The sequence below is a fragment of the Pongo pygmaeus genome, chromosome 12, assembly GCF_028885625.2.
Source record: "Pongo pygmaeus isolate AG05252 chromosome 12, NHGRI_mPonPyg2-v2.0_pri, whole genome shotgun sequence".
Lineage (NCBI taxonomy): Eukaryota > Metazoa > Chordata > Mammalia > Primates > Hominidae > Pongo > Pongo pygmaeus.
In genome coordinates this window covers 60,601,154-60,615,090 of record NC_072385.2, presented here as the reverse complement: position 1 = coordinate 60,615,090, position 13,937 = coordinate 60,601,154, and the positions used below count along the sequence as shown (strand labels likewise).

At 56.8% G+C, this 13,937-nt stretch overlaps 1 protein-coding gene across 7 annotated transcripts in view; it reads right to left on the bottom strand.

Moving 5' to 3' along the window:
• Positions 1 to 4,610: 4,610 nt before the first annotated feature.
• The window catches only part of SFXN5 (sideroflexin 5), a 131,246-nt gene continuing 121,919 nt past the window's right edge, over positions 4,611 to 13,937 (bottom strand). For 4 of the 7 annotated variants that reach the window (XM_054473662.2, XM_054473666.2, XM_063649354.1 and 1 more), the window contains one exon: positions 4,611 to 7,676. In XM_054473662.2, the coding sequence (XP_054329637.1) occupies positions 7,658 to 7,676 (19 nt within the window). In that variant the 3' untranslated portion in view covers positions 4,611 to 7,657. The remainder of the gene's footprint in view (positions 7,677 to 13,937) is intronic. The other 3 variants (XM_054473660.2, XM_054473663.2, XM_054473661.2) reach the window with 1 other exon arrangement.

Below are 13,937 nucleotides of genomic sequence, written 5' to 3'. Positions count from 1 at the left end.
GCGGCCAGCAGGCTGAGCGGTGCAGGCCCAGCCAGCTTTCCTGTCAGACGGGCGCTGCCAAGGCGGAGCCAGACATCGGAACAGGTTTAACCAATTACCCGAGCGCCCCATCTGCTGTCTGGGGTGTGTGTGAGGGTGAGTGCATGTGAGGGTGTTTGGAGTGTCTGGGAGGGCTGTGGGCGTGCGTGTGAGTGTGACTGTGTGGGTGCCTGTGGGCGTTCGGCTGTGCATGTGTGCGGCTGTGCACGTGTGCCGTCTGTGGCTGCATGGCCCGGTCATGCCCCCTGATTTGTTAAAAACTGGCTACGGCTTACAGTCTTCCTGTCCCCCAGACCTTGGGGTCTGCATGGACAACCCACTTGGCATCCCAGCCTCTCATTCCCTCATCTTCCCCTCACCACCCTCTCTCAGGGATAATCAGAGCCCAGAATGGGGCCTTCTCTCAAATCACCCATTCAGGTGTCTTTTCCCGTCGAACCCTGAGCTCTTCCCATTTGCTGGCTTGCTCCTTTCCCTCTGCAGTAGTGCAGGACCTTGCGGGGGCCCCCAAGCCACAACCTCCTCTGCTCTCTTTCCGACACATCCTTGTCCCACTATTCCTTGGTTGCACCTGCCTGGCAGAATGGAAACCCTGCTTGAACCTGCTTTTCCACCTGCCCGTGCAGTTGAGTCCATGAGGACAGCAGGCAGGTGTGTGGGATGGCGCCCCTCGATGTTTCAGATCCCAGCCTCAGCTGAGGCCTCGCCCTGTTGAGAAGTCCTCTGCTGCCCTCCCTCCAAGCCTCTCTTCCTCCCGACTCAGCAGAGGGCCTTACTCCCACCTTCAGAGACAGGCCTGGAAGGGGACACCTTTGCATCAGTCAGATGGGACCTTCAGATAGAGCACTTGGAGGACAGTTTACTACAGGAACAATTAAATTTTGGGGAGCCCACAGGGATGGTGCAGTACCCCAGAGCTGGTAACAATGGGAAGCCCATATGGCCCTGAGGCCTGAAGAGGAAGGAGGCAGGGGCAGCTACTGGAACCTGGAGGAGACAGCTGGCTGGAGAGGGCCCCCAGGTAGGAGCTGTAACCTTCAGTACAGAGAGGCCCAGAGATGGCACTCTCTGGAGCGTCACTCCTCCAATCCCCCACTTTCCTGCTGGGACTCCTGGTGGTGGAAGCCAGACAGCCAGCCCTTAGTCAGCTTCCAGGGACAGAGCAGGTGGACAGATGCAGAGTGGATCTGGAGGGGTGGGGGCTCCTCACCCTCAACCCCACGCTGCCTGCAGCCAGCCCTTCCTCCCCACCTGCCTCCTGTCACCACCCGCCACTGTCTCTCCTTCGGGCCCAGGAGAACCCCACCCCTAACCCCCACCTCCAACCTGGGCTTCAGAGTCTCCCCACCTGGAGCGGCTCACTGCTAGGCTGTTCTTCCTCTTTCTGCGACACAGTCTCTTCTGATTCTTGCCTGAGGGGTCCACCTTCTAAGTGCCCCCTCAGTTCCATCTCACGATGCCCCACTTCTGCCCATCAGCCAAATTTAATGAAGGAATTAGCTACGCCGGCCATCTGTGGGAGTCCTACTGACTTCTTGACCCGTGAAGATCTGTCTTTTGCCCTGACCACATCCCACTGAGGCCCTTCTCTCTGGGTCCTCCATGGGGCCCGCCTTGGTCCGTGTCTCCCTTCACCTCTCGGCCTCAGTGAAGTACACGGAAGCCCCTTCTACCTGAAGCACTCCCATTGCTGTCCTCTGGAATGCCACGCCCTCCCTGCCTTCCTTGCCTCTTGCCTTGGTGTGCTGGGCCGCCACGACAAAGCACCTCAGACTGAGTGGCTTCGACAACCAAAATTTATTTCTTCCCAGCACCGGAGGCTGCCAGCCCAAGATCAGGAGTTAGCAGGACGGCTTTCTTCTGAAGCCTCTCTCCTTGGCCTGTGGACAGCGCCTTTGTCTTCACAGGAGCTTCTTCCTCTAGCACAGCTGCAGCCCAATCTCCTCGTCTTAAAAGGACATCAATCATTTTGGATTCTCCTTTGGATGAGAGTCCACCTTAATAACCACATTTTAACTTAATTACCTCTGTAAAGACCCTGTCTCCAAAGACAGTCACATTCTGAGGCACGGGGCATTGGGACTTCAACAGATGAGTTCTGGGAGGACGTGGTTCAGCCCTCACACCTCCCTTATGGCTGAGCTTCCTTGCCTCTCCCCAGGCCTCAGAGGTGGGACTCCTCAGAGCTCCTTCCACCTGGGTGGCCATCTCTGCTCCTCCAGCTCCAGATGCTCCCCTAGACGTGGATAACAGACACATCCACATTTCCCATCCCTATCTGTCTCCTGAGCTCCAGGCTTCCTCGTCTCTTGGTGTCCACTTGGTTATCTCCCAGGAACCTCTGATGCCTTGGAAATTGGAATGCATCCCCTTTCCTGTGGGTTTGTTCTTCCTTCTCTGTGCCTTAGCTCAGAAATGGCCCCTTCTCTGCTGCCTAAGCCAGGAACCTACGGTCATCCTTTACTTCTCTCTGCCACCCTCACGGAGAGCTGAGCAGTCCTCAATCTTCACTTCTCTCCTTCCCCATCCCCAGCCCCACCACGTGGCCCAGGCCCCATCTTCTTCACCATGACCGCCACAGGGGCCCCTCACCCAGTCTCCCCAGCAGCCTTGCTGTGACCACTCCACCCTCCACTCTGCAGCCAGGTCACTCCACTTCTCAGTAGAGAAAAGCCTCAAGGGGCTCTCTGCTGGCCTTGGCCCAGCAGCACCTGGCCACACCGCCGCTCCTGGGTCTCCTCTCTATTCTCTAATGACATCGAGCTGCTTCAGGGCTCTGCTGTACTGTCCCTCCCTCTATCAGGCTAACATATGAAGAGGAGGAGAACCAGCATCCATTGGCCTGGGACGGAGGGTGGGCCCCTTCCCTCACTTCCCCATGGGTTTACATGGGGTCTTCCAGGAGAGGGTCTGGTGGTCTGGGGCCTGTCTGTCCATTTCTCCATCTTCTCTTTCCCTTTGTTCTCTTCTCCACCCCTCCATAAGGCCCAGGGAACTGGGGTGGGCCCCAGATTCTTGCTGTGGCTAAGGAGGTGTCCTCGTGGGGAAGGGAAGACTGGCTCTGGCCTTAGGCAAGGCTGCCAGCATCTGCCTCGGTGTGCAGGGTGGAGAGTGAACACTTTTCAGCCACTGCCCAGAGAGACTCTTGGTTCTGCAGGGAAGGGTGGGTGGGCGTGCAGGCTCGGTGAGGCCTTGTTGGAAGTGGTTGAGGCATTCCTGTTTTGGGAGCTAATTGGTGGCAGAGGGATGGCCGAGATGGCAGCAGCTTTAGGGGACTGAAGGAGCTATGAAAATGAGGCTAGGCCCCTGGGGCATCAGGAAGGGTCACTCATCGTGGCTTCCATCCCCTCACATTCTGACTCTCCTTCTAACCGTGGCCTGAGTGAGAGGAGGGAGGTCCGATGGGCCTGGCAGGAGGGGATGGGGGCAGGGGAGGCCACATTCCTGGAGTGTTAATGATCTCTGGGCTGGGCAGGAGCTGAGCCCCCAAACCAGCTAAAAACAACAAACAGCTCCCAGGAGGGATTTGTGTCTGTTCTGAGAGTCAAGGATTTCCGCCCCGGATGGAGGCTGTGGCCTGTGGAGCTCTTAGCAAAGAAATTCCCCAGAGACCAGAAGCCTCCTGGCCCAGAGGCATCATTTTGAGAACAGCTCCCTCCCCTGTCCCTCTCTCCTTTCTCTCTGGTGGGGAAGGTCCTAGCACCCAGGAGGGGAGGCACGCCCTCCCCCACACACCTGGGAGCAGGGAGAGGAGTCTGGGTGCATTCCTCCTCCAGCTTTCCATCCTTACAACAGTCCAGCCGAGTGATGCTGTTCTTGGCATTTTATAGATAAGGTCACCAAGGCTCAGTTAGAGTAGGTGTCAATAAATGTCTGACCAAATTGATGGGTGAATAAAGGAAGCGTCTGGCTAGAAGCCCCAGTCATGCTGGGCCAAGCTGTGGTTGGAACTGGGGTCTGTCTGACCCCAACCAGGATGGCTTTCCACCTCCCTGCCCACTTCTCTGCAGGGCTGGACTTGGGAACTCTGGGGGCTGCCTGGAAGAGGAGGAACCATTGCTATCAGGAGATGCCCAAGTCCTAGCCCCAAGAGGTAGTGGAGGAGTTAAGAAGAGGCAGAGATCTCAGGGCTGGTACCATGCACACTGCAGCCATGAAGCACCTTTCCACTTGGCTCAAACCTTCCCTCCCTAGGAGTCCTCTCCTGGCCCCAGGTGGTCCAGAAATGACCCCCTCCAGCCTCCCAGCCTCATGGATATAAACAGTATGGGAATCCACCCAAAGTCTTACTTACTCACGTTCCTTGAGGGCGGGCTCCTTAGTGAGCGCTCAATAACAGCTCTGTAAGGGGAGTCCTGCAGAATTTCACTGCCCTGTGCCCTCACATGGTCTCCATCCTTTCCTCTCCCCTTCCCTCTGGGCCTCCCAGCTGGCCCGATCCAGCCTGGAACCTAGGTCTGCACCTTCCCTGGAGGTCTTCCCACAAAATCCTCAGGCAGTCCTTCCCTTTTCCCACTGGGTTCCATATGCCACTCCCCTTCCCACCCACAATTCACAAAACCACACCCTGATGCTTTAAATCCCGTATTTATTGCCCAAAGCTCATTAGTATTACACAAATCACATAGATTGAGAAATTTTCTGAGGTTAAAAAGACACTGCAAAGGCCCCTGGGAGTGGCTGAGGCTTGCATGCGGGGGCCTCACTCTCACTGGGCCAGGCTTGAAGACCACCCTGGGTCTGTCCACCGGCCTTTTTCCTCGTCTAGGCTCCTGCCCTTCTCCCAGGCCAGAGGCCAGAACACGAAAGAAGTCGGCTCACAACCAGGAGGTGAAAGGGGTCCGTCGGCCAGCTTGACTCCATGGCCAGCTTGACATCTTGGTCCCTGCGCCCTCACATTGCTGTCTAGAAATGGAAGAAGGGCATCCCCAAGCCTGAGGGAATGTTTGAAGTGACCAGAGGAGGGCCAGGCAGGGACACCAGGGATGCAGAACCATTGCAGGCATGGGTTGTGTTCTGGCACAGCTGGCCAGCCCTGCCCTGACTGTGGGTCCAGGCTTAGCCTCCACCCCAGGCATGAACCAATCTGCCCCTCAGGCCTCCCTTCCTCTGGCCTCAGCAGAGTGTGGCATGGGTGCTGGGTGAAGGTTTCCCCTTACAGGGCTTTCCAAACCCAGACCAGGGCCTAGTAGCATAGCCCACTGTCCCTCTGTCACCCTCACCCTGGGCTATCTGGATCGTTTGCCACTGCACTGCCACAGGAGCAGACCCCTCGGCTCACCTGAAGCTGTATTTGGGAGCATGACGGAAATCATCCGGGAGACAAAGCAAATGAGTTATGAGATGCTGAGGCCACAGGCTGGGCCAGGGCACCAGGCCTCTGGCAGGGGGAGGGCGGGAGGTGGGTGGGTAGGCAGTTTTGGTCCCAAGATAAAGTGCACAAGAATAAGACCCTATGATAGGTAGGAGCAGGGTGAGCTTGAAGTGAGCTTTTCAAAAGAGGACGCAGACATGCCAGCACCTAGTTCAGGCCTAGAGACCAGCACAGCACAGCAGTCACTGGCATATTCACATTGTGGTGGGATTGGCTCAAAAAGGCCTGCCCCTCCAACACCATGGCACCCCCACACCCCCGCTATGTTGGCCTCCAGGCTTGTCTAAGCCTTCTCCCCCTCCTCACGGGCAGGAGGTGGGCTGCTCCTCAGGAGAGTGGCAGGCCCCTCAGGGCAATGTGCTGCAGAGCCAGCTGGTGGGCACCAGCGGCTGGCAGAGAGGCAACGGCCATGCCCACGGAAGACCCACCTCAGCACACTTCCCCTGCCCTAAGATTCCACCCTGCAGCGGCCTCTTCCTACACATGAATGTTCACCTCTGGCCTAAGTCTCCCCTGAGGTGGAGACCCCGGGGGAGGGAGGCCCGGGGCTGCAGGTGGAGGCTTCCTTTCTAGGTGGGGTCAGGAGGGGGCTGCATTGAGGCTGGTGCTCCCCCCTGGTTTGGGCCTTTCAGATGAGGGGTCACCCTGCTCACACCCACCCCAGGCTCTGCTTCCCTTTGTACAGCTTGCTCTTCCTTCCTGGTCTGCAAATGGGAGGGAGATGGGAGCTAGCAGCAAGGGGCCTCTGAGGCTGCCGGAGTGAGAGGCGACACACGGGTATGGCCCCACCATCAGGCCCAGGCATCTATGTTACCTTCTCCTCCAGAACTGTAAAGTGTTTGGCAAAGGTCAACTGCTCCCGGCATATGGGGTCACATACAGAAGGCAAGGTCCAGGTTCTGAGGCCAACTGCTGGTCCAAAGGGGCCTGCCCCCTTCCCAGTCCAGAGTCCACACTGGGAACATGCCCAGGATGACCAGCATCTGAGCAGGACAGGCAAAGACGAGGTCTTGCTGGAGGAGCCAGTGGGAACCCTTTGACCCAGTCTTCTGGTTTCAGACAGGGAGTGGAGGCTCAGAGAAGGGAATGAACTTGTCCGACATCTCACTGCCATTTAGTGCCAGAGCCAGGGCCCACAGCTCCTAGGTTGATGCTGCTTCTCTGACAGGTGTCTAAGGAGCTGGCCTAGGCATTCTCAGGCATGAGACCTTCCTGCTTAGAAAGGGATGGGATGGGCAGCCTTGGTGGCTGGAGAAGCTCCACAGAAGGCAGCCAGCCCAGTCCAGCCCCACTCTCAGCCCCAGTACCCAGCATCCAGCCTGGGGCCTGGAAGAAGGATCTTCTCGAAGAGGCCAAGTGCAGGTCCACGGTTCCTGCCAAGCACCATTCCTTCTCAGGGTTTCCTGCCTGGAGCTGGGGTCACTTCAGGGGCCCTGAATCAGTCTGAGCTCCACGAAGGGGGACCCTAGCTCCAGGGTCACCGGGCTTCACTCAGAGGGACTGGTTCTGCAGCTCTGGAATGGATGTGGGCTGGCTACATTCAGAGCCAGCTGCCCACAGAATCTTGCAGAGGCCTCCAGTGCTCCCTGATTCCCTGGGCCACTTCCTGAGGACCCTAGTCATGGCTAGTTCATCCTGTGGGGTGCAGACCACCTTCTCTCCCCTCCCCACACCAGCCCAGGGAGCCATCTGGGCTGGCCATTGTAATATCCTAAATCTACCAGCCTGGCCACCAAACCAGCCCAACTCCAGGCCTAATCTGGCTCCCCTCCACCTGTCCTCCTGCCACTTCTGGTCAGCTGAAACTAAGGCTCAGATTTGATTCTGATAAAAAATAAAAATAAAAAAGGAATCAAAGTATAAAAGGATTCTAATTCTACCCCATGGGCACTCTACAATTTTTCAGCTTCACACATAATTGTGCTGAGTGGAGTTCTGACAACCCCACATAAGGCCCAGAAATGCACTTGATTATTTTTTTGTGCGAAATGTGTTAGAACTCCTCTTGCCTATGTTAAAATGTGAATGGGTCAGTCTCCCTCCACTGCAGGTTGAACACTCTCCCAGGGGGCCCAGGACTGCTGGGGTTGGTGTGCTGCTCCCTGCAGGTGCAGCTGTGAGTCTACCACCCTGCCCCTCAGCTCCCCGGCTGCACAGTGCTCCGTCCCCAGGCCGCTGACCACACTCACAGCCCCTTGTTGTACACCACTGTCCGGCTGCTCGTGGCCTGGGCTATCTCCGGCTCTAATTGGGATGTTTCAATCTGTGGAGAGAGAACAGAGAGGAAAAGTGGGGGAGTGGGAAGGGGCAAATAGTGGGGCTGGGAGCTGCAGTGAGGACCACCCTGGGCCCCAGAGCTCTGCCCCCTGCACCCCCGTGTCCACCCCAGCCAGGGCTCACATGCCCTACCTAGTGACACATCTTCCTTCTCCACCGCCCTCCCGCCACGGGGCTCACAGCATCCCTTCCAGCCCAGACCGGGTCTCTTTCTTCTGATGGTGTGTCCACGTGGGTGGACATCCTACACGCTGGCCTCTGAGTTCTGCATCTCCCTCACCCCCAAGAACCATGTCTGCCGCACTGCAGACCCACCACAGCCCTGCCCAGGGCCATTCCCTGGACCTGATGACCACCCAGGGCTGCTCCACCTCAACTCCTTCCATCCAAACCCCACCCTCCTGGGCTCCTCAGTCGCCTGTCCTTCCAGCACCCCACTCACTCCTGCTTCTCTGTTTCCAGTCCCCTAGACCTGAGCGCCCACACTCCACACTCCTACCACTCAGTCTTTACATCTTCCCCTGCAACCCGGACTCCAGGGGCCATCCCTTCAGCTACTCCCTAGCCCAAGGGTCCCTCCCACGCTGCTGGCAGAAGCCCTGCTTCGGAGATCCCCGCCATGTACCCCACTCCTACTTGAACCTGACCATGTAATGGAGACCCTCAAAATTCCCTGTCCTTGACTTTGGCTGGACCCCCAACCACTGCAGACAACCACCCCACCCCTGCCCCCATAGCCAGGTCAGCTCCCTTGCCCACTCTCCAGAGGCCACTGGACACCAGCTCTGCTCTCCTCTCCTTGGCCACCCCACCCCCTGCTTCCACGCATCCCGGGCAGGTGAGACTTCCTCTTACTCAGGGAAAAAGCTGAAGGTGTCAGAGGGGAACCCCTCAGCTTCCCATCATCAAACCCACTGCCTTCCGTGTCCATGCACAGCTTTCCACCTGCCCTCCTCCCACCCCACAGCTGCCATCCCTCCCCTCGCAGGACAGGACCCCACCTGGTTCCACCACCCCTGCCCACTCCGGGGCCGCCTCCTGGGTCATCCTCCCTCTCTCCCACCTTTGCCCGTTAGTGTTCCACACACAGGAACCTTCTCTGATGACACCTCCCCTTCATCCCAAGGCAGGCCCAGCTACTACCTGGTCTCTCTCCTCCCCAGCAGCCTCTTTAAAAAACTTGGTCTACAATGGCTGTGTCCACCTCCTTCCCTCCCACTGACTTTTCAACCCACAGTAAATCTGGCTTCTGTTCTCACCACACTCCAGAAAAATCTTTCTCTCCAAGGTCACTGCCACCCCCACTTCACGACACCCACTGCACGCTCCTCGGGGTCCTTGGGGCTTGGCCTGGCTGGGCCCTCTTCTCTGCACATGCCCTGGGTTACCCCCACACCAGATTTCTGCAGCCTTGTTTCTCCCTGGAGCCTCAGGTTCACAGCCGCCTGCCTGCCAAACTTTGCTGTGGATGTCTCACAGGCGCCTGAACTCAACCCACCTGAAATGGAACTGAAGAACCCGCCCTCTCCCCCGGCCCTGCTCAGCTCCCCATCTCGGGAATGAGACCGCCATCCAGTGGTGCTCTGCCCAAAGACTCTGGAGCCTCTTTGCGTCCTCTCCCCGTCCCTCCCCACAAGGTCTCATCCAGCCCAGTCTGTCCCCAACCACAGCCAGTGCCGGCCTTCTAAACTGCGTCTTCCCATGCCTCTCTTCACTGTGAAATGGCTCCATGGCACCCTGATCCTCAGGGATCAAGTCAGACTCCCGCGCCACCCTGCCCCTTGGACTGGAGACACAGGGCACATGGACTGATTTTGGTTCCTCACACACCCTGGGCTCTGTCCCCACTCCAGTCTTTGCCTGAGTTGTCCAGAGACACCCCGTCCTACTTCCATTCCTGCCCCCACTCTGCTCTCCCATCTTCAGCTCATCATCTTTCGTGTCTCAGCTTTAGACACCTTACCTCCCCCAGGCTGGGCGTGGTCACCTCTGTGGCCCCCATAGCTCCCTGAACTTCTCATATCCCCGCCTCTCCACATTAGATCACAAGCTCCCTGAGGCAGCGGACGTGCGGATCTGGCTCGCCCCTGCGTCCTCAAAGCCTAGCACAATGCTGGTCCACAGTAGGTGCTCCCTCAGTGTGGAATACATGGGCAGAAAGAAAAGAGCACTGGAATAGAATAGGCACTGGAAGACGGGGTCCCCCTGGAGACACCACATCAGCCCCGATGTCGGGCTTTATCTCCAGGGACTGAGCCTGTGGGGATGCCTGAACCCCTAGCTTGAGGGGGGCAGGTGAGAAAGACACTACTGCAGTGAGAAGGTCCCCGCTGGACATTTGCCCTGGACAGAGTCAAGAAGGCACCAGGCCTCTTGCAACTTAGGTTGGTTGAACTTGGTTCTAGACACCCGCCATATGTCAAGATGTGGCAACCCTGGGAAGTGGGCAGAAGGCGGTACAGGCCGGCCTGGCCTTCGGAGAGCTCTGTCATGTCCGGGCTGTGCACATTGGAGTCCCCATAAGAGGGAGTGTAGTGAGGACTACAGCTGGTGGGCACAGTGGGAGAAGAGAGGACCCTTCCTCTGTAGTCGCTGGTACCCCATTACCCAAGTCTGGTCACCCGAGAGGGCCAAACAGAGGAGAGCCAGGCTGAGGGCCCAGGCCTCTTCCCCACCCCCTCTTCTCAAACCACCTTCTCCCACCCCACCCCTGCCACCCCCAGTCCCCTCCACCCTGCCGGCTCCCCTCGTCCCCACGCTGCCACTGACACAATGCACAGCGCCCACGCTTAAAAATCTAAATGCTTTTGAAAATGTTTAACCTAGTTAGACAAATTAGCAAAAATTTGTGCAAAACAATTTAGGTATTTAAAATATTCAATGTTTTTAAAAAACTGGAAAACTGTTCTTAGCTTTCAGCTGCAAAAACCAACAAAATATAACATCCCAGCAATCTTACCATGAGGTGTAACATAACCCTTCGGGAAAGCTGTTAAACAGCTACTGAGGCATCCTGGGAAATAGCACTTCATTTATTCAAATGCACATATGTCAGGCTTTTGCACCATATGTCATTCCAAGCTATTTACAGTAATAATTAAATCTTAATCAACGTTTAACCTCTGTAAAATGTTTGAAGAATCCTAATCACCCTTCAGACTGCACTAATGAAGGAGAAATATATAAACATAAAAGGAAAATGATGCATAGATATCACGCTGGAAAGAACAGTAATTGCAAAATTGTATTTCTTTTAAATATAATCAGTAAATGATGTAAAGTAAGCCAAGGAGTATTTTAAGTTAAGACATCTTGGATGTCAGAGGTGTGAGCAGCTAATTTTGTTCTGCTACCCATAACAGATGTAGCATATTTTATTTTAGTGCCATTATTAGCAACTTCCCATGCCGGCTTTCACTGAAGCACTGAGGCCCACATTAAAATCAGAGAGGCTGCTCAGCACCACCATGCAGGGCCATGGCCCACTGTGCCCACTCCCTAGAGCATGCTGGCCCGGGGGAGACCAAAGCCGCCTCCTCCTGGCACCCCGTCTCCCATGGGCTCCCCGCCACTCACAGGGCAGCAGGTAGGAGCAGGGGGAGATGCAGGCGGTGGGAAGGCTCCTGGGGGAGGTGGCTGAGGGATCAGGAGCAGGGGCCCCAGGACAGAGCTGACATCCTAGGCTTCCTCTCTCATTTCAAGTCAATCCAACCTCCTGTCAGCAGATGTTGATGGTCACCAACTCCAGACACCCAGGCTGGGCACACAGAGGGGGAAAAGACCAACTCATGCCCTCTAGAAGCTTAAAGTCTAGAGAGGAGTTGGCTGGTGAAAGCAGATGGAGTCCAGAGAGACAAGCAGAGTGCCATGGCAACTGGGGAAGGGTTGGGAGTTCCAATGTATTGATGAGGGAACAAGGAATGAAGACTTCTCAGAGGAGGTGGGCCAGGAAGAGAATGGAGGATTTTGATCAGAAAGGGCAGGCCAAGCTTGCTGGGTGAAGAGAAAAGTATTAGCTGGCTAGCACGGCCTGTTTCTGGGAGGCGGGGCAATGTTGGACATGGAAATGTGGCAGGAAATGGAGGTGCGGCTGGGACAGGCAGAATCTTGTAGGCTACATGAAGGTGTCAGCATTTTATCTGAGGGCAATAGGGAGCCACAGAAGGACTTTGAGCAGGAGTGGACCATAATCCAGACTGTTTTTATTTTTTTCTTGAGATAGGATCTCACTCTGTCACCCAGGCTGGAGTGCAGCAGTGTGACTGCAGCTCACTGCAGCCTCAAACTCTTGCCTCAGCCTCCTGAGTAGCCAGGACTACAGGCATATGCCACCATGCCTGGCTAATTTTTAAATTATTTAAAAACTTTTTACAGAGACAGGGTCTCGCTATGTTGTCCAGGCTGATCTTGAACTCTTGGCCTCAAATGATCCTCCACCTTCCAAAGTGTTGGGATTACAGGCATGAGCCACTGTGCCTGGCCTTAGACTGTCTTAGAAAGGTCTTTCTTGGGATGGTGAGTGTGAAGGATGTACTGGAGGGGTAAGGAGGGGGTGGGGAGGCCTCCTGGGATGCATCTGTGGGAATCAGAGAAGTGCCAGGTCCTGCCCTATGATGCTGCCAGTGGGGGCAGACAGGAGGAGCCTTTCTGAAGATGAAATCCACAGGAGTTGATGACCAATTCCACGTGGGGGTGAGAGGGAGGTGTTGAGGATGACTGTGCGTTGGATGACTCCTAATTCTAGCTCAGGAGCTGGGGTGGCTGGTGACGCCATTCTCGGAGGGAATATGGGAGGGGATGGGCCAGGGTTGGGGGTGGTAGGCTCAGGGTGGCCACATTGAGTCTGGGGTGCCAGTGGGTTCCCCAGGTGGACAGGCCTGGGAGGCAGATGGGTCCAGGGTTCTGGAGCTCTGGGCAGGAGAAAGTGCCCGGGATGTGTGAGCATAGCCAGAGCCTTCAGAGTGGAGGAGCTCGCCCAGGGAAGCAGATGGAGGGGTGGGTGCCAAGGCCTGGGGAACAGGCACATTTGAAGGGCAAGTGAAGGGAACAAGCCTGTGATGGTGGTCTTGGGGGACCAGCCCGAGGAGCGGACGCAATGACAGAGGGTGCCACAAACACTGAGCAGCCATGAGCGTCAGAGAGAGTTTTCTGAGAGTTGTCTCAGTGAGGGCTGAGAGGCTTTGGTCTTGGCAACTGGATTTCAGTGACTGCCTGGGGGCCACATTGCCCGACCCCCACCTCATGCTGATCCTGGTTCACAGCCTCTCACTCTATCCCAGGCCAACTTAACTGGTCATTTGTTAGGACCCCTCCAGCTCTCTGACCATGGCCAGGTGTTGGGTCAGTGGTCACCATCTCTAGGTCTCATGGATATTGGGACCACTGGGGTCCTCCCTGCTGGGCTTGGCTGGGGGAGGCTGGGGCAGGAACCCCTGAGTTGCCTGCTCACCTATACGTGATGTTTCCTCCCCTGTCCACCAAAAACTAAGCGTCTCCCTTGAAGACCACCTCTCTGAGGTAAGTGTGGGGCCAAGTTTTCTCCAAGGGAACCAAATCCGGGGCCTTGCCTGGCAGTGGCCTCTGGACCCATGGATAAGTGAAAGGGACTCAGGTCTGAGCAAAGGCAATAGAGCATCCCTTCCTACTGCCCGACCAACTCCAGCCCGCAGAAGGCCAGAGCCTCAGGGCAGTGGGTCGAGGGGCAGGGACTTGGCTGTGACCACAAACTGGCTCTGAGGGGCCTTCTCTGGGGATAAGGGGATGAGGAGAGAGGACAAGGAGTGGCCATAGGGAGAAGGGGTGGCCCAGGCCCAGGCAGCCAGCTCGGGGCGGGCTGGAATCCGTGGGCCCGTCTTCTCTTCCATGTGGTAGGCTCCTCCCTGGGCACCTGAGAGCCAGTCAACAGGGGCTCCCGAGGGAGGGGGTGTCGGATGGAAAGCCGAAGCCCTGGAGGGCAGGGGCTGCAGGGACCATGGAGCACTGGCTGATGGTCACCCCGCCACAGAAGTGGGCTGCCAGGATCACCCTGCCCTGCCATGAAGGAAGCACTGCCGCCCTGCTAGCGCTCCCTGACTCCCAGGCAGAACCTGCACACCAGCTCCCAGCCAGCCTCCTCGGGATGTGCCCCTCTCCGTATCAGAGTGCCACCTCATCCTCCCAACCCCGCTCAGACCTTGCTGCCCCTCCAGGAGATATCCCCAGACATGGAGCATCCTATCCAGCGTCTCCCCAGCCTCCCGGGCACCCT